At 41.1% G+C, this 25,335-nt stretch overlaps 1 protein-coding gene across 1 annotated transcript in view; it reads left to right on the plus strand.

Annotated features, from left to right (window-relative positions):
* Positions 1-23,989, plus strand: part of antxr1c (ANTXR cell adhesion molecule 1c) — a 34,680-nt gene extending 10,691 nt beyond the window's left edge. The window contains exons 2-18 of the mRNA XM_080048638.1: positions 887-958; positions 2,960-3,031; positions 3,506-3,587; positions 3,694-3,724; positions 3,826-3,899; positions 3,995-4,063; positions 4,852-4,932; positions 5,905-5,965; positions 7,414-7,512; positions 7,818-7,887; positions 12,029-12,107; positions 13,947-14,042; positions 14,255-14,293; positions 14,799-14,897; positions 15,009-15,176; positions 16,203-16,283; positions 21,513-23,989. Coding sequence (XP_079904764.1) covers positions 887-958; positions 2,960-3,031; positions 3,506-3,587; positions 3,694-3,724; positions 3,826-3,899; positions 3,995-4,063; positions 4,852-4,932; positions 5,905-5,965; positions 7,414-7,512; positions 7,818-7,887; positions 12,029-12,107; positions 13,947-14,042; positions 14,255-14,293; positions 14,799-14,897; positions 15,009-15,176; positions 16,203-16,283; positions 21,513-21,788 — 1,549 coding nt within the window. The 3' untranslated portion in view covers positions 21,789-23,989. The remainder of the gene's footprint in view (positions 1-886; positions 959-2,959; positions 3,032-3,505; positions 3,588-3,693; positions 3,725-3,825; positions 3,900-3,994; positions 4,064-4,851; positions 4,933-5,904; positions 5,966-7,413; positions 7,513-7,817; positions 7,888-12,028; positions 12,108-13,946; positions 14,043-14,254; positions 14,294-14,798; positions 14,898-15,008; positions 15,177-16,202; positions 16,284-21,512) is intronic.
* Positions 23,990-25,335: the final 1,346 nt, after the last annotated feature.

A 25,335-nucleotide genomic window follows, 5' to 3' on the forward strand; every position in this document is an offset into this window, starting at 1 on the left:
AGTTTTTTTTTTTCCTTTCTTAATAATAGTCCAGTTTTATGGATGTTCCCCTGGGGAGACCAGGACCTATTTCCTCAGCCCCCAGGGGCACATTCAGGGGATACAGTGGGGGGTGCTAAATTACACACCACACCATGCCAAAATCCTCTTTTATCTCACCAGTAGGCTTACTGGTATATTATTTATAGTGCAGGTTAATTGTTTAAAATTATTCTACAATTTGTGTTTGTGATAGATAAACAGGATAAATAGCCTGAAAGCTATCAATAGTAGCTACAGAATACAAGCAATATTCTTTCTACTTGTAATAAATAAACAAAAGAACTATACTTTCTGTACAAAAACATATGGCAGAGTGACTGAAACATGTAAAACGGTTGTGTTTTGCCCATACTACATACAGCTTGTTCTTAATGTTGCAGAGCTAATGATTTTACCCCCTGTCTTTTTTTGGCTAACAAAGCAGTATTTCTCTAGTTCAACTGCTTTACCATATGGAGGACAGTGTGGGTCTGATAGATAACTTAAGTCTTGGTATTTTGTTTGAGTTCTTGCTCTAGAAATATTTTGTAAGTCACAGAGATAGAGACATTATATTTTTCAATCTGTGTCATCTTCTAACCAGGCTGCTTGTATGCTAACGGTGAAGGTAAGGCTAACGGTATAATAAAAAGCACTGAGCTAATTGGAGATATTTCTTGCTTCCTTTATTCCCAATGTTTTCAGCCAATGTGTGTGTATTCATGTCTATTGTTTACAACTCATAATGTGATTGAAATAGTTTCTAGGATATTGTAGTATCTATCACAATGATAAAGATGAATTTCGTTTTAGACATATAATTGTGTTTTATTCAAAAAAGCGTTTCCCTTTTTTCTTTTCTTAGGTCTGGCAGTGTGAAGAATCACTGGGAGGAAATCTACTACTTTGTGGAGAATTTAGCAGAGAAATTCAAAAGGTAAAAGACACATATGTCATAACATACATGTTTACACAATTAGCCCATCCAATATGTTTAATAAAAGTGGCAATACTTTGGTGGACTGTAAAGGGGGCACACTGTGGACCCTAAACAGTCTTGATGCCTCTAGTACACTCAACTTCCTGGAGATGTATATCACTGAGGAGAAACCCACACTTTACATAGCAGTTGGCCAGGTAGTTACAATAAAAATCTATCCCTATACATACCGCTGAAACTGGCCATGTGCTCAGTCACTCAGCATCCAGGCTGAAGGTTTCACTCTGTCTCTGGAGTGGCTGAGCTTATGTCTGGTGTCAGTCACTGGAGACTGGGAGGTCTCTATTGCATTCATATGATCAGCCTGGGTTTTACAGCCTCTTTAGAGGAAGAGGAGGGCAATAGTGTTGGATACTTTTAATGGACAAGGCTGACAAAAAGCGCATCAAAATTAGTGTGGGCCATGAACCATGTGTGCATCTTGTTTAATAAAGTGAAACAATATGTATAAGTAAAATATGGCCATTATAATAACACGATACACAGGGTAGGATAAATGATTAAAAAAAACTATACTAATACTAAAATAGTAGTGCTCTTGAATGAAAATCTTGCAGTACTCATCAATTCTTTTTTTAAACTCCCAGACTGTAAAGGGTATTTGTCAAGTGTAACCAATGGATAACAAGGAATTGGCTCGTGAAGGTCCATGTGATAATCAATCATTTGCATCCTTGTTAGTGGTTTCCACTTGGGTCAAACACGCAAAAAGATCTTTTTCAGTGAGCATTAATCTACGGTCAAACTGTGCATGTTTAAGTGAAACATCTGCTGGTAAACCCATGCTACTGTTTAAGCTGTAAGTATATTTCCGCACCAGAGCCACACAGAGACTGGTAATAGATTTCCATATTTGACAATGGGCCAAACCCTGAATATTATCATATTTTGTATACATGATCACTTTTAGTCATTTGTAGATGATGATCAGTAGTGGTCATTTAGAATGAGAATCAGTTTATTGTCATCTCCAAAATACACGCTCAACATACATAGCAACAAAAAAAATCATTCTCCACATATGTCACATTATATACAGACATATTTAAAAGAGACAAAGACACACTAGATAGCCTATACGTTTATTTAGAGTCATCCTGCATTTATCATCTAGAAAGCAGTAAGAAAAGCAGAATTAACATGCGATATTACGACAAATGTACTCCAACCTTTGGGGTGGTTTTGTTTAGTCCTCTCTGATTGGAAGCCACACCAACACCTGAAGCAGTATTGGTTCTGCCATGACAAAAGAACCGACCCTCCAAGGAGTATCTGTTTCAAACAAACACGAGAAATGTTTCTGGACTTAGTTTCTCTCTAGCAACAAAACACATTTTTTCACTTAAGACAGCTGCGCATGTGTGTATGTTTGCATGCATGTAAATCCTTTCTAAATATGATAATTTTTTCGCCCAATAAACATAAAACGAAAACGTTCCCACATCTGAAGATTCAGCTCAAATAGTTTTGAGTATCAACATTTTAGTCATTGTCACGCACATAGGGGTTCAAATCCTGCTCACAGGGCACAAACTCGTGCTTAGGGTCCCCTGGTGGCTTCATTGAAGAAGCAATTCATACACACCCAGTTGGAGGAACGTCAAAAGAAGTGAGTCATCCGCAATGTATCCACAATGAGATTCTTATTTTATTTTTTTTCAGTTTTTATCTCCTGGAAAGTTAAAGCTCTTGATGGGGTTTTTCTTGGGGAAACAATATGTAAACAACATGTCGCAATGGCTTCTTGAACTCATTATTGTGATTATTTTTTTCTGATGAATCTCAGATGACGTTGATGAGTATTCAGATGATGTCTTTGGCAGTAACCATCAGTAAATTGGTTTATCCGTGGGGAGTTTGGCGCTGCACAAACCAAGGTGGCCAACAGTGTGGGCTGCTGAGTGATGTTACTAAAAAAAAAAAATCTTTCTTTTCCAGTCCCATGCTGAGGATGTCCTTCATTACGTTCTCCTCCAGAGCATCCGTCATCATGAAGCTGACGGAAAACAGGTAAAATTCAGTTAACGTCTGTTGATCAACACAGTGTTTCAATTAAATGAATCAACTGCAATTGACTAATCTAAGCTGAAATTGGATTTGAAATGATGAATGTTATTGGAGCGTGGAATGCTCTTCTTGCACAAGAGAAACAATCAGCCGTAGAATAAACTCAAACTGTTGAACCAGAGTGAAAGCAGATGCTCTCTGTTGTTTCACCAAAACTCAATTCGTTCCTATCGTGTGAGAGAGTGTTGTACATGGGTGATGAAACCCGCTATTATGATTCCTAATGGAGGTGTCTCCGGTTAAGTCTTCGTTCTCATGCGAATTAAAAATGACAGAATCAGTTTAAGTGAAGAGAGAAATAACACAAAGGCAAAACATAAGCAATTTAGCGAGATGGATTCATTCCCACAGCGGCTGAGATGTTTAAATGTATCCTCATTAAGAACAACCACTATCTTGATTCTTTCATCTTTGCAGGGTGGACATCAAAAAGGGGCTGAATGCTCTTAAAAGGGAGATTCCTGGTGGAGACACATTCATGCACCTTGGATTGCAAAGGGTAAGCCCTATTGGTAATCATTTTTCTTGTAATGTACAGTATGTAAATAATAGTTTAAATGCAAAACACTGACAATCTGACCTTGAAAATGTCCTCTCCTTTGAAGGCCAACGAGCAGATATACCATGAGAACCTCGGTAAGTGTCAAAAAACTCATCCTGCATGAAAAACGTACCTGGAGCTAAGTTATGGATTATGTAGAGGTTATAGCTATGTGTCTTGTGTGTGTTCCTTCCAGGCACAGCCAGCGTGATTATTGCGCTGACGGACGGAGAGCTGCAGGAACAGCAGCTCGACTCAGCCCAGCAAGAGGTAGCCATTTTGCACCGAGGCCGATTCTCCTATAACTTGACAACCATTTTTTTTTTCATGTAAGCGATTCATTTATTTCCTCTTCCTTCCAACAGGCAGAGAGATCCAGGTCTCTGGGAGCCATGGTGTACTGTGTTGGTGTCAAAGACTTCAACGAGACACAGGTAATGCCCTCGACCATGCAATAACTCTAGGTTATATTTTGGCCAGTTTTTAATTCATTGTGACTTATCTTTCAAATCTGGTAGCAGTTTACCATGCAGGAACTGTATACCACATGTGCTCAGGAATCCAGAGTTGTGGACACATCCAAAATGCTTTTACCTCCATGTTGCATAGTTTGCATCCAGTGGCCCCTGTGCAATTTGGCTAACCCATAATTTAAAATTTTCCTGAACTCTAAAGTGGATGATTTTTAACCCTCCCCCGAGCTGCCTCTCAGGCCTATACGGATGCCAACACAGGACGCTGGACTGGAGAAAACGTCGGAAACTGGAACGACACTCGACAATTAGCTTCAACATTATGATGAAGAGGATGAATCTTGTTCCTGTATTTAATATGATGGACATGTGAGAGCTAAAGGTTTCAGTAACTCACTCACGGGTTAGTTTAGTTCAAGCTCCATTTGGTTTATTATAAATGGACCCAATACCTGATCGTGGAAACATTGCGATCATTGCTGTGAACAGGATTCCCTGGTTTCACAGTATGTTGAGTCCAAATCGTAAAGTTCAAACTCTCACTGCAAGGATCTTTCCTGTCCACAGTTTCTGGAATTGGCTTACACTAGTACATTTGAGGCCAATTTGGGCTTGTTGTGAAATATCAAATATCATCCACCTCTGAATGTCCTTTTTGGAAAGTAAGTCTAATTTGATATAGTAATCTAATTGTTCTCCTATTTTTGCTTCAATCCCCACCTTGTATGTCTACCCCTCTCCCCTTATAGCTGGCCACCATTGCAGACACCATTGAGCATGTGTTTCCTGTGTTGGGCGGCTTCCACGCCCTCCGGGGAGTCATTGATTCGGTAAATAAACTTGTCTCCGCCGAGGGAAGCACTCCTTGAGCTCAGGCTCACAACGTCCACATTCATCTATTTATCTTCAGTCTGTCTTCCATTAGGACAGTGAGCATGTATTGCTCCCTTAGGAGGAGGCAGGACTGACTTTAGAAAACACAGGAAACTAAACCTATTGCAGTGACAGGAGTATATTTAGAAGGTTTCTTCCTCATTAGCCTTTACAGTAAATGAAGTCCCTATATTGGTTTTCAAAATGCAAGGGGTTGAGAAGTAACACTGATTTATAGCCCTGACTGTAAGTCTTTATGTACACAATCACATATTAAGAGAGTGCAGTACGGACAAGGTAAGCCCACTTCAACTTGTGTTTCTCATGAGAGAAGCGTATACGTCTATTGGTATCGTGAAGGGTTTATATTATTTTATACAGTACGTGTATAATATATATATATAATTTCCGTTTGCCAATCCCCGTCCGCCTAGATATTCTTTCTCTGCCTATCAAGCTTCCCAAATTACATATAACCCCACACATTGTCAGATAGCTTGTCCTGAAAGATGTTCAGTGTTGTACAGAATGCAACGGAAATAGTTGTGCAGCTTGGGAGAGAAATTCAAACCCCGGCTCCCTTCTCACATCCCTGGTAAATCACTGTGTGAAATGGGATTATCGGCTTTCGGAAAATTACTGAAACTGCTCCCCTACATGGAAAAGATGTGAGTAAAGTATAGCAGCACATTGACCATCGTGTTCCAAGTATGCATTGGCAAGAAGTGGAAAGTGAGACATATAATGATCCAGTATGATTTAGACAACGACTAAGTTCTTAGAAAGCTGAAGTGCATTTTTTATTAAGCTCTTGACTCCAGTATTTTTATAACAGTAACATTAGACAGAGCTGCCTGTAACAAACAGGCCAGCATCAGTATAAGTGTGGAACTAAATAGCAGTCTTTTTTCTCCTCGTTTCTCCTCCAGATCATCAAGAAATCTTGCATTGAGATTTTGGCAGCGGAGCCGTCCAGTGTTTGCGCAGGAGGTAGGGAGCTAAGAACACACACTCGCACACACTGACACTCTCACAAACTGTGGTGGTTGTCTCCTGAGTCACACGGGTGGCAGCCTCCCATCGCGACTTCAACAGTGTTAATTGTATTTTTGGGTGCGCCCTCTCCCCTCCTCTCACCTCAGTAATGACAATCCCAGACTGAAACGCGACCGAATATGGGCATAACAGGTCACCAGGAAATCCACTGGGATCTGGCGGTGACGTGAATAATATCATATGGTCTCATTAAAAGGATTGAGTGTGACAGAGCTGCAGTGGTGAAATGGGCTACAGCTGAAATGTAAAGAAGACAACAGCATCTAGCATCCTGCCAACAGAGAGATTATGAAAGTAAAAGCTGGATTTAAATGGACATCAAAAGGCAAAGAGCGAGGGTTGATTAAACACTTTTGGCAAAAGCAGAGAGACGTTTTACCATTCTTCACATCTGCGCTCGTCTTTTTATTAAGCAGTAAAATACTTTCACCCTTCAAGAGAAAAAAAATATTCCACATGAAACCGAATAGTATCCGCTGGTCTGATGCCGCAGTCAGTGCTATAGTAGTATTCAGTTAAGCCCTGCAGGTTCAGCCTCATCTTCATACAGTTATAACTGCCTATTTTCCTTCGACTAAAGGCAACATTGCAACCATTGAAGTTAATGGCCAACAATTATAACTCAGTCATGTGCTGAGGGGCTTAAATGTGGCGTGAAAAAAGGCTGACTCTGTTGTATTTTGTTTATTCAGATTCCCCGTGCCAAATAAGCAGTAAATTAGGGCTCGTAAATTCAAGTCACGTGGCTTATTAGAGACAACTAGATTGCCTGTTTAGTGGACAACATTTCGACAACCTTTCAATCTTCCAGAGTGGAGATTTGGGACAAAACGAATGTGTTTCTCTTTAACTGTAACTCACTCAGCATACGGGTATAACGTCACTTTTTAAAAACGATCATTTATCAGTGACAATAACTTTGATGACAAACAAAACCTAGAGTAAATTATAGGAAAATAGGGAAATAAGAATATAAATAAATACATATTCAGATGTATTCAATTATATGATGTACATAGATACCCATATAATGTATACATAGGTATTTAAATATGAAAACATAATCAATGAATGTAGTAATGTGCATTTTTCTTTAGCTAATACACATAGAACCAGGCTGCACTTCTTAAGAGTTGAGGACTTAGCCCCATATTTCCAGATGTGGGGGTACACAGTTCGAATGTCATTGTTCTCACACGGGCAAATAAACTGAATTACTGCTGGAGGAAGCCACTGAGAGTTCAAATGCTGCCCTTCTTACCACATGGGGTGGGCAATATAACTGCGTAGGCTTGAACATGGAAATGGGAAATACATACAGTGTAAAATGTCATTTTGCTTGGCAAAGAGTAAAAATATCAATGTGTGTGCTGTGTAACTAGATTCTTTCCAAGTGGTGGTGAGAGGAAACGGTTTCCTGCACGCCAGGAACATCGACCAGGTGCTCTGCAGCTTCAAGATCAACGATACGGTCACAGTCAGTGAGTACACCTACACTATGTCTGCAGAACAAGCTTTATATCGGGCTCCTCTGTTAGGCTCATTTTCAGTCTTTAAGCCATACACACTTCCTCACGAGAAGAAATCCTATTGTATATACTGTATGCTTTTATGGCATGGCTAAATTCAAATGTACAAATCAGTATAGAATTTGTTTTCTTAATCATATTAGGTCAAACGTATAAGCTGTTTCACCTTAACAAGTGCCCTGTCTGTTCAGTGTCTATAGTTTACAGTAATACACATAAACGTATATTTATCAAAATATGTTCATTTTTCCTCCAAGATGAAAAGCCGGCCGGTGTAGAAGATACATTCTTACTGTGTCCAGCTCCTGTCATCGATGAGGTTGGGAAGTAAGTTCCTCTTTTTGATGATTTTTTTTTAGTTCTTTCAATTCTCTCAAAGGAAAGTTACTCGGCCTTTATTTCAAACTTAGTGAATCCATATGCATCTCAAATCTCGTTCTTTGCCTTCAAACCCAGTGAGACACACACGTATGTATTTATATATGCGTGTGTACGGGTCAGACCATAAAAAGCCTGCCATACATTAGCTCTTTTTTACGATCCCTATCCGTGGCCGCATTCCTCTTTTTTCTGAGATCCCACTGCAGCTCAGAAAAAATATAGGGGGGCTCGGGGCTCTGTAGCTGTGCCAGCACATGCAGTGGTAAAGCCTTCATGCATTTGTCCTACTTCTGTCCTGAATTAGAACAGAGCAGTGAACACAACCGGAGAAAATTGGGTTTTGACTGACATAGACACTTATGAGTCGAGACAAGAAACTGGACTTACTAGATAGATAGATAGATAGACAGACAGACAGACAGACAGACAGACAGACAGACAGACAGACAGACAGACAGACAGACAGACAGACAGACAGACAGACAGACAGACAGATAGACAGATAGACAGATAGACAGATAGATAGATAGATAGATAGATAGATAGATAGATAGATAGATAGATAGATAGATAGATAGATAGATAGATAGATAGATAGATAGATAGATAGATAGATAGATAGATAGATAGATAGATAGATAGATAGATAGATAGATAGATAGATAGATAGATAGATAAAGTTTCTTTGTTTGACAGCCTGTCATTTTACCAATTTAGCAGTTTTCTGCAGTTAAACTACACCGCTGGCTTCAGACTAGAGATAGGTGGGACAAGATCTGACTATAGTGCTTTGTCTTTGTTAGTTCAGGGTCAGGTCTATTGACACACGCATTAGAAATACAGCCTGTCTCAATCACTTCAGTGTTCTCAGGCTCAGGGAGGCGGAATGTGAAAAGTAAGACAACTGAGGGTTTTTTTTTTCGTTCACCACACGACAGTCACACCATTTTCTGGTGTAACACTATAGCCACAGAGAGAGAGACCCACTGTATCAGCTGGCCACATAGTATTCTCTTTTTAGAGCCCAGCCATATTCCAAAATCAACAATCCACAAACCTCTCTCTAAGCTAAGTCTTTGCGGGAAGCAAATCCCAACAGGCCATGGAAGAGCTAGTTTAAACATTACATTTTATGGAGAAACAAAGAGACGAGGCCTGTCCACCAACTTTTGACTCTTTTCACACTTCTTTTGTGACCTTAGATGATAATTGTGGATAAGTGCTGTGTTGGTGAAAGCATACTTCAACGCTTATGATTCAAATTCCTTCATGTTATTCTCCCATAGAGGCCAATTTACAGTTAGTATTTGGACTGGCAGTGAGGTGGAACGAGAGAGAGAGAGAGAGCTTGACTTAAAGTGCTGCAGCTATGGGGAAAGATTTACTTTAACTGGACTGATGACTGATGAAGCTTCAATCGATTCATTTGGCCAAAGGGTCGTAAAAGTGAGGGTAATTTGTGTGCCGTTGCTTCCCTTAAAGTTCCTTTGTATATTTGTTCTGGTCTTGCCCCGAGCGAGTTCGCTTCTAAACTTTCCATGCCCCTGCTACACTTAACCTCCTGACTTTCCTATACCCAAACTTATCTTTCTCCCCCTCCCCCCTCCATATTCTCTCCACCTCTGCCTCTGCTTGCAGTGCCATGGTGGCCTCTTTTCATCAGTGGCTTACAGCAGGCCCCCCCCCCCCACACATCTCCTCTGTCTGCCCATTGGTCCATTTCTCTCTCCGTATCTGTCTTTTATTTGTCTCTGACACACAGGAAACTCCCTCCTCCATGTCGTGTCAGTCTTCCACTATCTGTCAACAGTCTCCTTGTCCAGTTGTTGCTTGATCAAAGCCATGTAGCAGCTAGCCTGGTCTTTCAAGTGTGAGGCCATGTGTGTTTATGTGCAGCCTTCTTCTCGGCAGGGTGGAACAAGCCTTCAGAAGGGATCGTACAGACCCCTCCATTAATGCCCCAACTAACTTATCAGTGGACTTACTTTTACTCAATTACTGAAATTACTCCAAAAACACGTCATTGTTGCATTGCATGTTGGTTGGTCTATTGTCTGATAGTTCAGCTGTAGAATTGTCTCTCTGCATATCCGAACATGACATCGTGTGGTCTATGATTGGTTATACAGTTGAAGAGAAAAATCAATTTTCCAGGCCACCAGTTTAAGTATGTTAACAGAGATTTACCAGGATCTGGGGCTTTTTTCTGACTGAAATATTCAGTAAAAAATTACATAGGACCTGGGCACTGTAGTTTATATATTAATCTCCCATTCACATACCATAAATACTCACTACAGAACAAAATATATCATTCCACCACTGAAAATAGTCCCCAACAAATGTACTTACTTCTTTTTGGATAGAGTCTGCTTGAAACTACTGTATGCAGCTGTCGAAGGAAATCACTAAAAACAAAAGTAAACATTTGTGGATTTGAAATATTCATGTCTTCAGTAGGGAGAGAGTGTTCATGAAGCTGAGTGACACAGACGGGGGAAGGAAGTTCAGAAAAACACATTGTTGGTTTTGGCTTCAAATCGCGGCCATGACCCGATCACTTTATATTGCAACAATATTTTTGGTCCACTGTGGTATTCATTTAATGCTGGGCCTGCATTGGTATCAAATTACCTCAAATCCATCGCAAAATTCTTCGCAATGTTTTTTTTTCACTCCTATTTTATTCATGCCATTCATACCAAACTCTGTTCATAGTGGCCTAATCTCAGTATATACATTGTAGTTGTTGTCCACACTGGATGTAACTACTCACATCAAAAACATGTACACAAACTGCCCCTTTTAACACCATTTTGAAGTTTGAGTCCCTTAGTCCAGCTGTATGTCAGCAAGGTACATATGCTGTTGATCATGAACCCCCACCCCCCAACACAACTCTTCACTCCCTCCACCCTCCTCTCTCTTTAAACTCAGACGGACAGATCTGTGAGTCAAGAGTAGAGATAGGTTTATCGGTCAAATTGTCTGCTTTCCAGCTGCCAGACCCTATACACATCCACCTGAGCCTGTATGGAATAAGAACTGGAGGGGTGGGCGGGTGGGGGTTTAAAATGCACGCCTTTCATCCACATGTTTTGAACGACAACAGACTCCAAAAGAGGCCAATGGGGGTCACATGAAATTCTCGGAATTGTTTTCCTCACTGAAGAAGAGGAAAGGGATTCAAATCATAAGGAGAGACTCTTGCAGTTCCATGAATCTTACAGGTTTTGGGCCAGAGGATAGGCAGAAGTGTGTTTTGACAAAGAGTGTGTCCATTGTTGAATTCAACAAAGACATTTTACATTGCTGCATTTGACCCTCAATAAAGGAGAAGATTTTGTCTAGCTTGAGAGTGTTGAGATCACAGACTATATTTATATAAAGACATGTGGCAGAGATTGTTCTCATTCCTGAGAGTGCCATTAGTGTGGTGTCATGTCTTGTGGAAAAACACGCAACTTGCCCAGAACCATAAAAACAAAATCTCAGCTCGCAGGTTGTCTTTTTTTTTTTTTTTTTTTTTTTTTCTTTTCTTTTTTAAATATTCATCTATCCAACAGCCCTCAGCCTCAGGGCCTGCTGTGTGGCTCTGTGGGTCACATGATCACACCTAGAGTTTGTGTTGTTTCTAACCAGTTTTAACCACGATGGAAAAACTTGTTTTTGCTTCATTCAGGTTTAAATTGCTCAATTACAAGTAAAAACAGGCCTCGTAAACAGAACGCACTCACCAAGCTGCTTTATTGGACATAGTGTTGCTTGCCAAGTTAAGAGATTTGGGTGTAATAACTCATCTGATCCCAGTTTATGTAACCTAAGAGGGGAAGGCTGAATGTCAGCATTAGCCTAGACACATTCCTTTGTTCTTAGCTTGAAAATCCTCTCGAAGTCATGTCTCTTTGTGGCTTCCTGTCAGTTCGGGGATCTGAAGAAGCAACACATTACAGTATATAACTAACGAACTAACTTGTCCCGTGTGTGTGTGTGTGTGTGTGTGTGTGTGTGTGTGTGTGTGTGTGTGTGTGTGTGTGTGTGTGTGTGTGTTTGTGTGTGTGTGTGTGTGTGTCTGTTTGTTTTTCAGAGTAATTTATCTCCAAGTGAGCATGAACGACGGTCTATCCTTCATCAGCAGCAACGTGCACATCACCACCACAGAGTGTGTAAGTGGCAGCTCCTCTCAATGCTCATGAATCCTCTAAAAACTAGTAGGCTACTGCACTTTATTCATTGTACAATCCTATCAAAGTATCAATCAAAAACTCTTGTTATTGTATAATTTGTCTCCAACAGTCTGTACAGTTTATACCAGTGCTCTTCCCCTTTTAAACTGACTATGACAACTGTTTTCATTTCAATTTAATATTTTGGAGCCTCTCGACTTAAAAAATGTAATGACGATTAAGATTTTGTATGTGTTATAATAAATTAGGTTTCCCTTTTCTTCCTCTATTGCATTTGGGTTTCCACTATCCTTCCTTCCTTCTTCTTCTGTCCTCTCCAACACCATCTATCTTCCTAAAAGTCTAATGTTTACTTCTCTCCAGTGAGTTTCCCTACCTCTTTTATGTCTTTCATCTTCCCTTCTGCAATTTTGTTATTCCCCCTGCTTTTTTCGGGGAGCCAAACCACAGGGGTTTGTAGTAGCAGTCCACCCCCACCCCCAAAAAAATCTCCCTCCGAACAGGAGACAAAAGGTTAAGGGAAGAGAGTTCGTGACTGGTTCAATCTGAATGTGAAAGAGAAGCATCGTGTGACAGTCAAGAGCGTTTACTCCACGGTTGGAGCTATTTGGAGGCTGCCGTGGCTCCCAGGTGTGGGAAAGCATATGGCTGTGTCAGTGTGACACAGAATGGAGCCTCATTCCCTTCAATCCCAGATTAAACAAGATGCAATTTAAGACCATTTAAAGCAATTGAACAAAATGGAAGACGTATGTTGGATCATATGGACCGAAGCCACAGCAGACTCCCCCCAGCCAAAAACCACCATTCTCTTTAAAGCTGTTCTCCCTCGGTCCATGTGACATCATAAAATTCATGAAAATACTGTAAACGGCTGTGTCGTGGCTCATGATATACAGAGCTCAATTAGACATACCATTGCAATTAGCCGCTTCTCGCCACTAAACTAAACCATATAGGATGAAGTCACACCAGGCTTAAGGAGGCACGGCAAGTGGCTAACTTGAGATGGGTAAAGGCCTGGCGCAGTAAACAACATGCAAGCTTAAGTCTGTGGATAGATCAAGAACAAAAACAAACTCCAAACAAACCCCTGCAAACCCCTCCTCAAATCCTCCCAAAGTGCCACATTGAGCAGCCTTTGTAGTCACTCCACAAAATATGCCCATTCGGCACGGGGAAAACACACGCATTGCATGCGCAAGAGTGACAAGATGCAGATGTGGTCACTGGAAATATGAACCATTACTTCACAAATGCTGCTTGTCAGCTGTTCAAAATTATAGAAAACCGTCGGATCAGGCGAGTTCTAAGAAATAGCCATTAGGTTCCAGTGATGTTCTCTCTCAGAGGGACCCCACTGCTGAGTTCAGTTAACCCCCCCCCCGCCCCCCCCCCCCCCCCACCATACGTCTTTGCCCCAAGATAGATAGAGGAAAGTCTGGCCACATGTGATCCTCATCTGCGGTCTGTAATTGGAACCATGTTTGGCTCACCGACGCCTGCCTGGCTCAAAGTGAGCAAAGCAACAGTCAGGGATCACACGTTACGCATTACCCTAACCAACCACTGTCATCCAGAAAAACAAAAACATGAATATTTACAGTGGCAGAGATGACACAGAAAGAAAACAAGTGTGAAGGCTTCTTTAGGAATCCATCATAGAAGCATGCCTATGCTTCACCGCCATTATTTCTGCTATTGTTATGAATTACATCTCCATCCAGACGGGTATACATTTGGGAGGAAGTGAGTGCTTGTACAGTCACAGTTCCATGTGGTAGTAATGTGCTGGTCTTGTGTGCGTCTGCTCCCCAGTTTGACGGCACCATTCTCCTGATCACCCTGCTGGTGTTGTTCCTCTTGTTTGCCATGCTCTTCATGTGGTGGTTCTGGCCTCTCTGCTGCACTGTGGTAAGAAACTCACACTACATTCAGGAAGTGGGCCTTTTTAAAAAGCAACAATTATCCAGAGCTTCAAGGGGGGTTTTGGTCTGAACTCCAAAGGGCACAATAAGCACCCTAAGGGGTCCTGCCGAAAAAGACCCGTAAAAGAAAGATTAAGGGGTCCTCTGAGACTGATGGGATTAGTGTGTTTTTGTAAAACTCTCGTATTCTTCCGACAGGTGATCAAAGAGCCACTTCCACCACCTCCCCCTGAGCCTGTGAGTCAACACACACACACACACACACACACACACACACACACACACACACACACACACACACACACACACACACACACACACACACACACACACAGTACAAACCAAGTCTGTTGGAGAATGTGTGTCTGATACTCATAGAACAGTCACAATGAGCTAAACACACAACAATCTCAGTGAATAATACAAATATAGAATAGTTGATTGATTTGCATGATAGGCCGGATTTCCATTATCATGTAGTGCCAATTTTAACTGAAATGGTCTGTTGTTTAAGTTTTGCTCCATGTCCATCATGATACAGTATATTCGCCAAATCTGTTTCCATTACACTAATGTACTCGTCCCTTATGTACAGATCACAGCTTAGTTGATAGTATCTACTGAAACCTAGCACTTGTAGTCAGTATCTCAAAGTTCATGCCAACAGCTTCTGTTTCTGTGGCTTAGAAAGTGTACTGTATATAAGATGAAATTCAGCTATCTGTAATGATTTGTGTTTCAGGAGTCGGATGACGAAGACGGCCTGCCCAAGAAGAAGTGGCCCACTGTGGATGCCTCATATTACGGAGGCAGAGGCATCGGAGGGATCAAGCGGATGGAGGTGACTAGACGAGGGGAAAAAAAACATCCATAATGCTATACCAGGATGGAATAAATACAGCTTTAGACGATTTCTACCGTGTTGTATTCATGTACTGTGTAATGTCTGTAGGTGCGTTGGGGAGGCAAGGGCTCGACCGAGGAGGGGGCCAAGCTGGAGAAGCCGAAGAACGCCGTGGTGAAAATGCCGGAGCAGGAGTACGAACCCTTCGAGCCCAAACCTAAGAAAGCCAACAACAAGAAGGCGCCCCAGGACCGGAAGTGGTACACGCCCATCCAGGTAAACACTGACTCAGTTTCCCTCAGGACCACCGAGCAAATGTGGCTCAACGATGTCAGCATCAAGTAGACTTATATTATGCAGAGAAGCAACAAAACGCAGACGTGTGCATCTTGCTGTCCAGGAACGTGAAATACCTGCCTTGTTTAGAGAGCAGTCATTAACACTATGACTGAAGCAGAGAATTTTTAACGAGACAGAAGGGAAAAATAAGCCTGTTCTGGCCAAACGTATGTATCATTAGATGCAAAGGCTTTAAAATCCCCCAACTTCCAATGTGCCCACAAGGCCTAAGTAAGATATTCTCCAGACAGAGAGACATTATGAGACTTGGCGTCGGTGCTGTTTTTGCTTTAATCACTCACTACAATACCGCTCTGTGCAGCAACACTGGCCTTTCATACAGTAGCAGTACTAACTGTTATCTGTAGACACTGTGTACACTGCTACCTTATTGCCTTAAAAGCTGTATTTTCTAAATGACTCAGGTCTAAAAACAGCACTGCAGTGATTCAGAGTGAAATTGTACACATGCAGTTCTGTACTTCTACACCTGAAGATCCTATAATTGGTTGTGGTTACTTTAAGATATCGACTTCCTTCCTCTTGAGTACGAGCCATCGAGGCTCAGGACACTGCACATTTTTAGACAGCATCATCTTACAACGTATGTCAGGAAGGATAATTTCCTTCTTTTTACCTAAAGGTCACCCACTGTGCATTTTTTCATGTTTTTCCAACATTAATATGGGTCCCCGGTGTGACTAGAAACTCTCCAAATATGAGAAAACATTCATACTTTGAAAACAGTTTGTAGTTGAAACGCAAATTCATTCATAACCACATAACCACACTTTTGGGAGCTTTTGAGGAACATGGCTGAGGACCACAGACCCAGAAGGGTTCACTGATACAGTAGAATCAGTATTAATAGGATTTTATTAGATTGTGAATTGCAGTTTGAAATGGTCCGGTGTCCAGATGTGTCCAGCTGTTAAAACTCTCCCTCTCTCCTCTCCTGCTCAGGGTAAACTGGATGCGATCTTGGCTCTGTTTCGCCGCGGGTATGACCAGGTCTCCCTGATGCGACCCCAACCCGGGGATCATGTGAGTACCTCAGCGGTGCACCATTGAAATATTGCCTTTCATCAAAAGTTTCACCCACACCCACTCGCACTCACTTCCCCTGCACTACATCTTCTGGCACCAGTCCGTCCCTCCTGCAGTGTTTTATACCTGTGGTGACCCATAGCCGCATCACCCACTCCTTTTTTCCTTTCTCCTTTCACCCTTCCCCTCCATCCTCATTAGTCCGTCATGGTTTTCCCATATTTTTTGAATTAGCTTTCTGTCTTTTTGAGATTGTGTTGAGTTCAGCAGGCAATTTGGATTAGGCCTAGACGTAACGTAAAGTAGCTTTCCAAGAGGGTTCACTAATAATTGCCGACAGATCTATGACTGTAGTAATTTTTTTTATCAAGGACTTAGGCAGAGGCCAAAGACCGAAGAAGGCTCATCATTTTTAGGTGACGGCTGCAGATTTTTCAGTGAAATGACAAACTGGCCGGATTTTAAAAGTCTTTTGAAAATGCTTAGTCATCTGTACCCATTAGTCATCCCCATTTCCCCACCTCCATCCCTGTCTCTCTATCTTATTCAGTCCTGGTGTTGCTGCGCTGGCTAACACCTCCGTTGGCCCGTCTCCCGTTAAGCCATAGCCTCGCACTCACACCTGCTTCACATTAGACGCAATAAATGGGATAGAAAGCAGAACCGCAGCTCGCTCCCGGACACATCCATGTAGCTTCGAGAGGAGTTGTTCGTGTGTGTAAAAATCCTCTCTTCATCTCAGACCAGCCACATGGTTTAGTTTTAATGCCCAGAGCCTTTGTATCAGAAAGCCCCAGTTAAGAATTTGGTTTGAATGTGGAGAGAAAATGTGAGTTCACTGAGTACGGAAAGCTCTCTAGGGATGTTTTTCCAATCCCCCTGACACATTGAGAAAAGTCAGTTTTGATGTTAGAATGTGTTGGTGATACTTTTTCCAACTTGTTAAAGGGCACTTCCAAAGTAATTTTAGCTATTTAAGCGGTGTGTTGTTATATTCATTAGCAAATGCTTCAGTGGCTTAGTAACGCTCAATACTGTAGTCTACAGTCAACAACATGACTATCAAATACAACTGTAACCTTGGTCTTTTTCTTCTTCCTAATCATCACCCCGTTATTCATTTTCTCCTGCCCTGCCTCCATTTTCTCTCCACCCTTTCTTTTATTATCAGTTGATTCCTCCCCTTTATTCTTCCTACTCTCCACAGCTCACTCTCCCACCGATCAGGCCCAGTCCCGAGCTCTAATTAAAAATCCTTTTTTTAACGGGAATTCCACATTTAAGAGTGTTTTATTGGCTCCACAAACATTACACAGAGACCGGATTTGCTTTTAGCGAAATAAGACAACAACAAAGTAAAAATGACCATCAGCTTACGATGACATCTTCACCAGAGCAACCTCGCAGTCAGATAAAAGAAAAGATTTTGGATTTGATTTACTTAATCAGCCGATTTTTCCTACTCAGAGACGCTTTAAGTGAGGGCTTCTTATGTAAGCTCTGCATGACGCAAAGCTTCAATTTCTAGACGAAATCCTGTCTATCTTTCCACTCAAATGATGTCGCCTCCTCAAGCCATTTGTGGTTTGTAACGAAGCGGCAATATGCATCTCCCAGGCTGGCGGGCAGGCTCATTTCCAGGTAGTGTAATGTTCTATTTCTGAGAGAAAAAAGAGTGGAAACAAGTGCGGGACACCTCTTTTCTTGCTTTAAGTGTTACTTTAAAAGCTATTTGGTGTTACATTTGCTGCAGCAGAAACAGCCATGATAGATAAAAAAGAGCAAAGTCTTTCTCTCTGGAGCTGGCAGACTTTCAAATGACTGTTATAAGAACCCTTGCTCTTTACATGATCGACTCCTGGATTCTCCATTGGTCATTCTGTTACCATGGCGCTTTTTTCATCACTGCGCTGAACCAAATGTCCCTCTAGAGACCGGCTTGGCTATGAACTGGTCCTGTAAAGTGTAGTCATGAGCCTCGGTGTAAAGAGAAATCTTATAGGGAAAGTACATTTATCCTAGACTTTTCCTCTCTGCCTTCATTGAACCCAGTAACCCTCCTTGGCATGTTTGTGTAGCATAGGCTCTGTACAGTCTGATGTAGAGCAGCGTTTGTGTGTGTGTGTGTGTGTGTGTGTGTGTGTGTGTGTGTGTGTGTGTGTGTGTGTGTGTGTGTGTGTGTGTGTGTGTGTGTGTGTGTGTGTGTGTGTGTGTGTGTGTGTGTGTGTGTGTGTGTGTGTGTGTGTGTGTGTGTGTTGCTGTGTATAAGTACATTCATAACCACATAATTCAGCAGTGATAAACCGCAGTTTGGCTCACTGGGATGAAGTTATCTAACATTTGAGACAGGAGTTAGCCATTATGAGTGTGTGTGTGTGTGTGTGTGTGTGTGTGTGTGTGTGTGTGTGTGTGTGTGTGTGTGTGTGTGTGTGTGTGTGTGTGTGTGTGTGTGTGTCATCAAACCACATCCATAACACTGACGTCAGAGTGTACACTGTGAGGCAGAGCTGGTCCATGCTTAACACTCTCTCTCTCTCTCTCTCTCTCTCTCTCTCTCTCTCTCTCTCTCTCTCTCTCTCTCTCTCATTCACATTAACACAAGCCTCCCCAGGGGAGCATTCAGCTGGCTAAAGGACATGAGGTAATTCCTAAGGCAGACGACTGCCAGGGCTGTCTCCACCTACTGACCCATCATGTCTCACTTACACTCACACACACACACACACACACACACACACACACACACACACACACACACACACACACACACACACACACACTCACACACACACACACACACACACACACACACACACACACACACACACACACACACACACACACACACACACACACACATTGGGCCAGGCCAAGACAATTTAATAACCTTGGTAAGACTGTAGACAGTGGAGGAGGTCAGGGAGAAATAGCTAGCGAGTGTGGTTTTTCCTTAATCCGGATAAAGTTTCATAGATTCACAGCAGGGCGCTAACAGAGCGATGTACATGAAGTGAAGTTTTGTTAAAAAAGAAACTAACGCTCCATATAAAATTCATTACTTCTTAACTTAAAAACATTTTCTGTCTTCCTCTCTGTATATAATTGTTGTTGCTGCTATGAACTAAGAGTCACATTACACCTTCTCAATGTCAAAGAGCTAATATACACACTGCAAGAAATGTAGCTAACAAACTTTAAGGTAAACTCAATTAAATTGTTCTAAGAGTTTGATTAGATACGGCTCTAATGTATGCTAAACCACACACAGCCTTTTAGCTTAGTTTACCACAGGGACTGGAAACAGCTAACCTTTAAGGTCGGTTTAGTTCCAGATGAGTACATTTTGAAATTACAAAACCTAATTAAACAAACACACTATAACAGTTCATCAGTGAGCTTGAGAGGTCCTGACTGGCAGGCTAGCTGTTTCCCTTTGTTTATAGTCTTTGTGCTTATCCAACTTAACTTAACATATTTAGCAATTATAAATCCTATTTGGGGGCGGAGCAAAGGGGCATTAGTGCAATTACGTGCGAGAGAATTGGCACAAGTTGCCTAAGACAGAAATCTACAGATCTCCTCTTTGTGGGTATTTCCATGAGGCAAGGAAAGCGTCAAAATCCTCATTCAGGCTTTTTTTCTTCTTCATTTGATTAATCAACATCTAGGGAATGCCAGACCGGATAAGCGGTGACAGACCTGAAACTGGTGGTCGCTGCTACATTCTTTGTATTCTCTGCTCTGTTTATTCAATGCTTAAGTTTTTGCTCACAGCAGCTAATTTATGGAATGAGTGATTGAATTGGTGCCATATTTTGCCTCTATGTGACAATATGAATGTGTTCATAGGGGCCTCTGCGTTAGATATAGAGATGTTCAGCTTAATGTAAGAGCACAAGGGGGGTTTGCCTGACTAGAGGGCAAAAGTTTAGTGTGGGATAGTGGAAAATTGTCCCTATTCCATTATTATGATGTACTTCTTTCTGGCCTATTAGTTTTCTTTCTTTATCTCCAAATGTCTTTTCTCCGTCTGTCTTACTTTCCTTCACTTTTGATTTATTCTGTTGTGCTTAATCCGCGGCAAGGTAACTCTACATCAACAGAAGGTGTCTAAAATGTCCCTTTCTCCTAAATCAGTGGGATTTTCTCCATATAAACTAATTAAGAACTTTTTAAGGCACATGTATGACACACTTTCTACTCCACACAGCATTGTGTGTGGCATAAATCCCCGTTCCCTAATTTTCCACTAAGTGAAACCATGGTCCTGCGGGTCCAATGACTGATCCTGGTTTTTAGCAGATTAACATTACTTCACCCCCCTCTGGCTGCCAGACACATGCAACTATGGAGCGGTTAGAGTTACTATGGTAACAGCGACCCATGTGACCTTGGGGTGAAGCTTGTAGATAGTTTTAATATATTAGGGGAAGCTCAGGGGTGAAATGCGATTTCTGCCAGAACAATTTGGTTTATTTTACAGTCTGATAAATCAACTCTACATGGTTAAAATGTCCCTACTCAACTTTTAACAATCCCCCCCACACACACATCATCCACCCTACCCACCCACACACTCTCACATTGGCCCCAGCCTCTAACCACAATCCATCCCCATCCCTTTCTTTTCTCTGTATTAATCTAATCATGAGTATGAGGAGACTTTGGTCAGTGAGTCACAGTTCTTGGCACAGGACATTGGACAAAACGGGATTATTTGGAGTGGGGGCGTCAAATCTGGGATTTAAGAGTAATCTGGAGCACCAGCTGTCCACACACATACACATACACATGTACATACACACACACACACACACACACACACACACACACACACTGTGACGCAGTCATACACAAAAAAATACAGAAACAAAAAAATACAATGAGCAGACACTGAACAATTACCCTTTTCTTGACTGATGTCACGACTTTCTAAGCACAAATGCGTTACGTAAATCAAACCCAGCTTTTATACCTGTAGTGCATTCACACAGTGATAATAATGATATACTATCTATTCTCCTTTTGCCCTTTCCTTTTTTTTGTCCTTCACTGAGTCCAACATTTTCATGCTTTTTTCCATATTATCATATCATGAAACACTACCACTCTTAACCACTACGGACATGCTAGCATCTGTGAGTCTGTCGGTTTGACCTAAATCCTAATATCAATGTCAGATTTGAACTTGTTTCTAATTAGACGTCGCTCTTTCCTTCTCTTTAGGGTCGATGCATTAACTTCACCAGAGTGAAAGATGAGTCAGCGGCTGCGGCGGCGGCTGCTAAGGCCCAACCACGCACCCCAATCCACACACCCATGCCCCCGCCACCGGACTACAACCCCGTGAGCCGTAGCCCATCCTCTTCTCCCACCAGCAGCAGCCCTCCTGCCAGATCCCCCCCTTCAGGCCAAGCACCCCCAGGACCACCACCAGCCCGCACACCCCCGGGGCCTCCCTGTGCTCCTCCATCACGTCCCCCGCCAACCCTTCGACCCTGAAGCAAACACAGAAAGCCCCTCCCAGCCCCCAAACCCACCCGCTTTCATAACACAGACTTACCCGCTCTGTTGACCAGTTCCTTCAGTTTGAAGGTTGTGGTCCTTGCTGCCAAAGATACTCCTGCTCTAATCCAACAATCAGCAGCATTTTTAAAACCCAGTCGCTTTGCGTTCATTTTCTCCAATGGGGAAGAGTCAAGTCAAACTGTAAGTCGGCATTCTAAGTTGTTTCAAACATGCCACCACATGGCATGATAAATATTGGAGGGTGGGGGTAACTGTAGGAATACAAGGGAGGCTCATTATGAAAACTGAAATTTAACTGACTTCAGGGCATATTGGAAAAGGGCCATTTCTAAAGGGTATTGACTTATAAGAAAGAAAAATGATTTTGACAAAGCAGTTTGACTTGACTTCCCATACAGAGGGAAACATTTTATTAGAAACGGCGTTTGTGAGATCAGGGAGGATTGTTGCTGGACAGCAAAGCATGTACGGACAGGAAGTCCTCAGGAGTATACTGCAATGGATGAAATTTCTTTGTTGTCTTTATCAACTACTGAGTTAGGCCATTGTTGGAGAGAGGTTAGATGAAAAGTAAGTTGTTAATGAAAATCTGAGTTGAAAATTGCGACAGAACACATTGGCTCATTTCTCTGTTGTTGTTGGTGATGGTGAGTCAGAGGTTTTGATCATTTAGATTCCAAAGCCATTTCAATTGGTCATGTTGTCAATGGCATTTAGTAACTGCTATAAAAAAAAATGGATCTGATTTGCTAAAAAATTTCATTTTGGACTTTGTTACTTTTTCTCTGTGCCAAAGTAATTTTGTGATTTTTTTTATCCAACAACATGCTAATCCAACAGATCCCAGCCCTTTAATAGAGATGAGACACTTACAGGATTTTGTCATCCAGTTTGTGTGTCATTCATTGACAGGGAAGTATACAGATGTTATGTGGAAGGTATGTTTTTACAATATGTGTCTGAGATGCGTTTTTGAATGTTACATTGGTTGATATCTTTGAGGCTTTGGATTTTGCCCTTAACTACCCTTTCATGCAGTTGAATTTAGAATATAGCAACATATATGTTTTGTTTTTTCTTGATATCGGCGCACAAAGACTGCTGGGCAAGTACAGTATGTATGTGTTTTTGTTAGCATTTGGACATTGACACTCGTGAAATCAAGCAAACCAGGAATCAGGTTAACGTCTCTTCTCACATTTTTTATACACAATCCTGAGACGGTTTCTTTTATACCAACATGTGTGTCTTAATGTCTTCACTTTTATCATCACAGGTCACATTGCAACTGCAGGGCAGTTCAAAGAGCATCTAATTTATTTTGACTCCCCTAAAGAAATAAAGGAGAGTACTTGAATATCGACAAGGTGTCCAACCGCCAAGACGGACACTGTGCGCAGAATTTAGAAACACAACAGCTAGCCAGTTCAAAGTCATATTAGGCTTACCAGCGTTTCTCTACCCCTCAGCTACACTGGACTACATTTTATGCTCATTAAATCTAAAACTAATCTTGGTGTGAATTTTGGACTCCATTGCATCTCGCTAGCAGTTGAAACGATACCACTAGCGACATTTATATGTTAGCAGTGATAACATGCTAAATTAGGGATGGAAATGAAAACACCTCCCATGTTAAAAAAAACGGAATGAACAACAGCTGTGAGATTTTGCCTTCAGGGTGTAGAAAAGAGGTTGACAAGTGCTGGTATTCCTTCTATATCCAGTGTCTTCTGGAATTTTCTTCATGTTTGATTTTTTTATACTTTCATTTTGTTGTACGTCATTCAGTTATGTCGTGTACCGTTGTGTTTTACTACATGCATTCATAAATGGCCTCAGTGCCTTAAAGCTGAGCTAAAAGTAATGTGCCTTACGTTGTGTCCAACCATTTCTTTTAACTGGAAATGCCTTTATTTGACTTAGAAATCCCAATATAGTTCAGATGAGTTTGAACTAATTTTGATGACAAGTCAGTTGCTACAGTCAGAGCTCAATCTCACTCCTAATCCAGATGAGATACATTATGTTAATCAGTGTTTCTTACCCGTATAAACAGCAGTACTGAAGCAAATATGAAAGACGTATATGATTTTCTCTTGTTGGTTGACATGACTTTTTTTTTCTTTTTTTTTGACCAGTATCAATAAAGGTTGACTTCCAAGCTTCTACCAGATAGTTTCTGTGTGTGATCTCTGCCTGGTCTGTCTTATTTCCCTTCTGCAGCTCAAGACTTGAAGGTTTTAGCAAATATAGACATTAGATAACTGAACCGTTAAGTTAAGTAAGCCCTGTATAAAACCCACACATGGTGCAAATCTTAGAAATGATGTCAATGAAGTCTTCTTTTTACAGAAGACATTATATTGGGAGTTGTTTCAGGCTGGATTCCAATTAGCTGCTTCAGTGTCACGGTCCTTGTACTGTTCATGATGGCACAAGGACATGCCGCTTACTGTTATACACTGTCTGCACAATTATTAGGCAAGTTGTATTTTTGAGGATTTATTTTATTATTGAACAACTACAGTGCTCTCGGTCAATCCAAAATGTAAATGGGTAACACTTTACAATAAGATACACAAAAAAGAGTAGTTACTCTTCCAAAAAAGAGTAGTTACTCTTTTAAAAAGAGTATTACTCTTTTAAAAAGAGTAGTTAACCTTTTAAAAAGAGTAGTTACTCTTTAAAAAAGATTAGTTACGCTTTTAAAAAGATTAGTTACCCTTTTAAAAAGAGTAGTTACTCTTTTAAAAAGAGTATTACTCTTTAAAAAAGATTAGTTACGCTTTTAAAAAGAGTAGTTACCCTTTTAAAAAGAGTAGTTAACCTTTTAAAAAGAGTAGTTACCCTTTTAAAAAGAGTAGTTAACCTTTTAAAAAGAGTAGTTAACCTTTTAAAAAGAGTAGTTAACCTTTTAAAAAGAGTAGTTAACCTTTTAAAAAGAGTAGTTAACCTTTTAAAAAGAGTAGTTACCCTTCCAAAAAAGAGTAGTTACTCTTTTTAAAAGGTTAACTACTCTTTATAGAGTAGTTAACTTTGTTTTGGTCGTTGGCCCACAACTTATACTGTTTTGGTTCACTCTCACCATTCTCGTCAGTGCCATTTTTAGACGCAGCAAACAAAATCTCTAAAAAAAAACACTGTACATTAGCAGCATCCAGCAGCAAAGGCCAGACAGACAAAGTAAGCAGCGAACTTGTGACGTAGCATTTGGCATCTAAAGAACAAGATAATTCCCTCAGGAGATAGTTGAAAACAAAACTAAAAGAAGAAGAGGGAATGTTGTACTTACATTCTCCAACACCAATCCAAATTAATGCTAATGTCGCTTAATATATACAGTGGGGCAAAAAAGTATTTAGTCAGCCACCAATTGTGCAAGTTCTCCCACTTAAAAAGGTGAGAGAGGCCTGTTATTTTCATCATAGGTATACCTCAACTATGAGAGACAAAATGAGAAAAAAAATCCAGAAAATCACATTGTCTGATTTTTAAAGATTTCTTTGCAAATTATGGT

The sequence above is a fragment of the Ammodytes marinus genome (assembly GCF_949987685.1).
Source record: "Ammodytes marinus genome assembly, chromosome: 20".
NCBI lineage: Eukaryota > Metazoa > Chordata > Actinopteri > Uranoscopiformes > Ammodytidae > Ammodytes > Ammodytes marinus.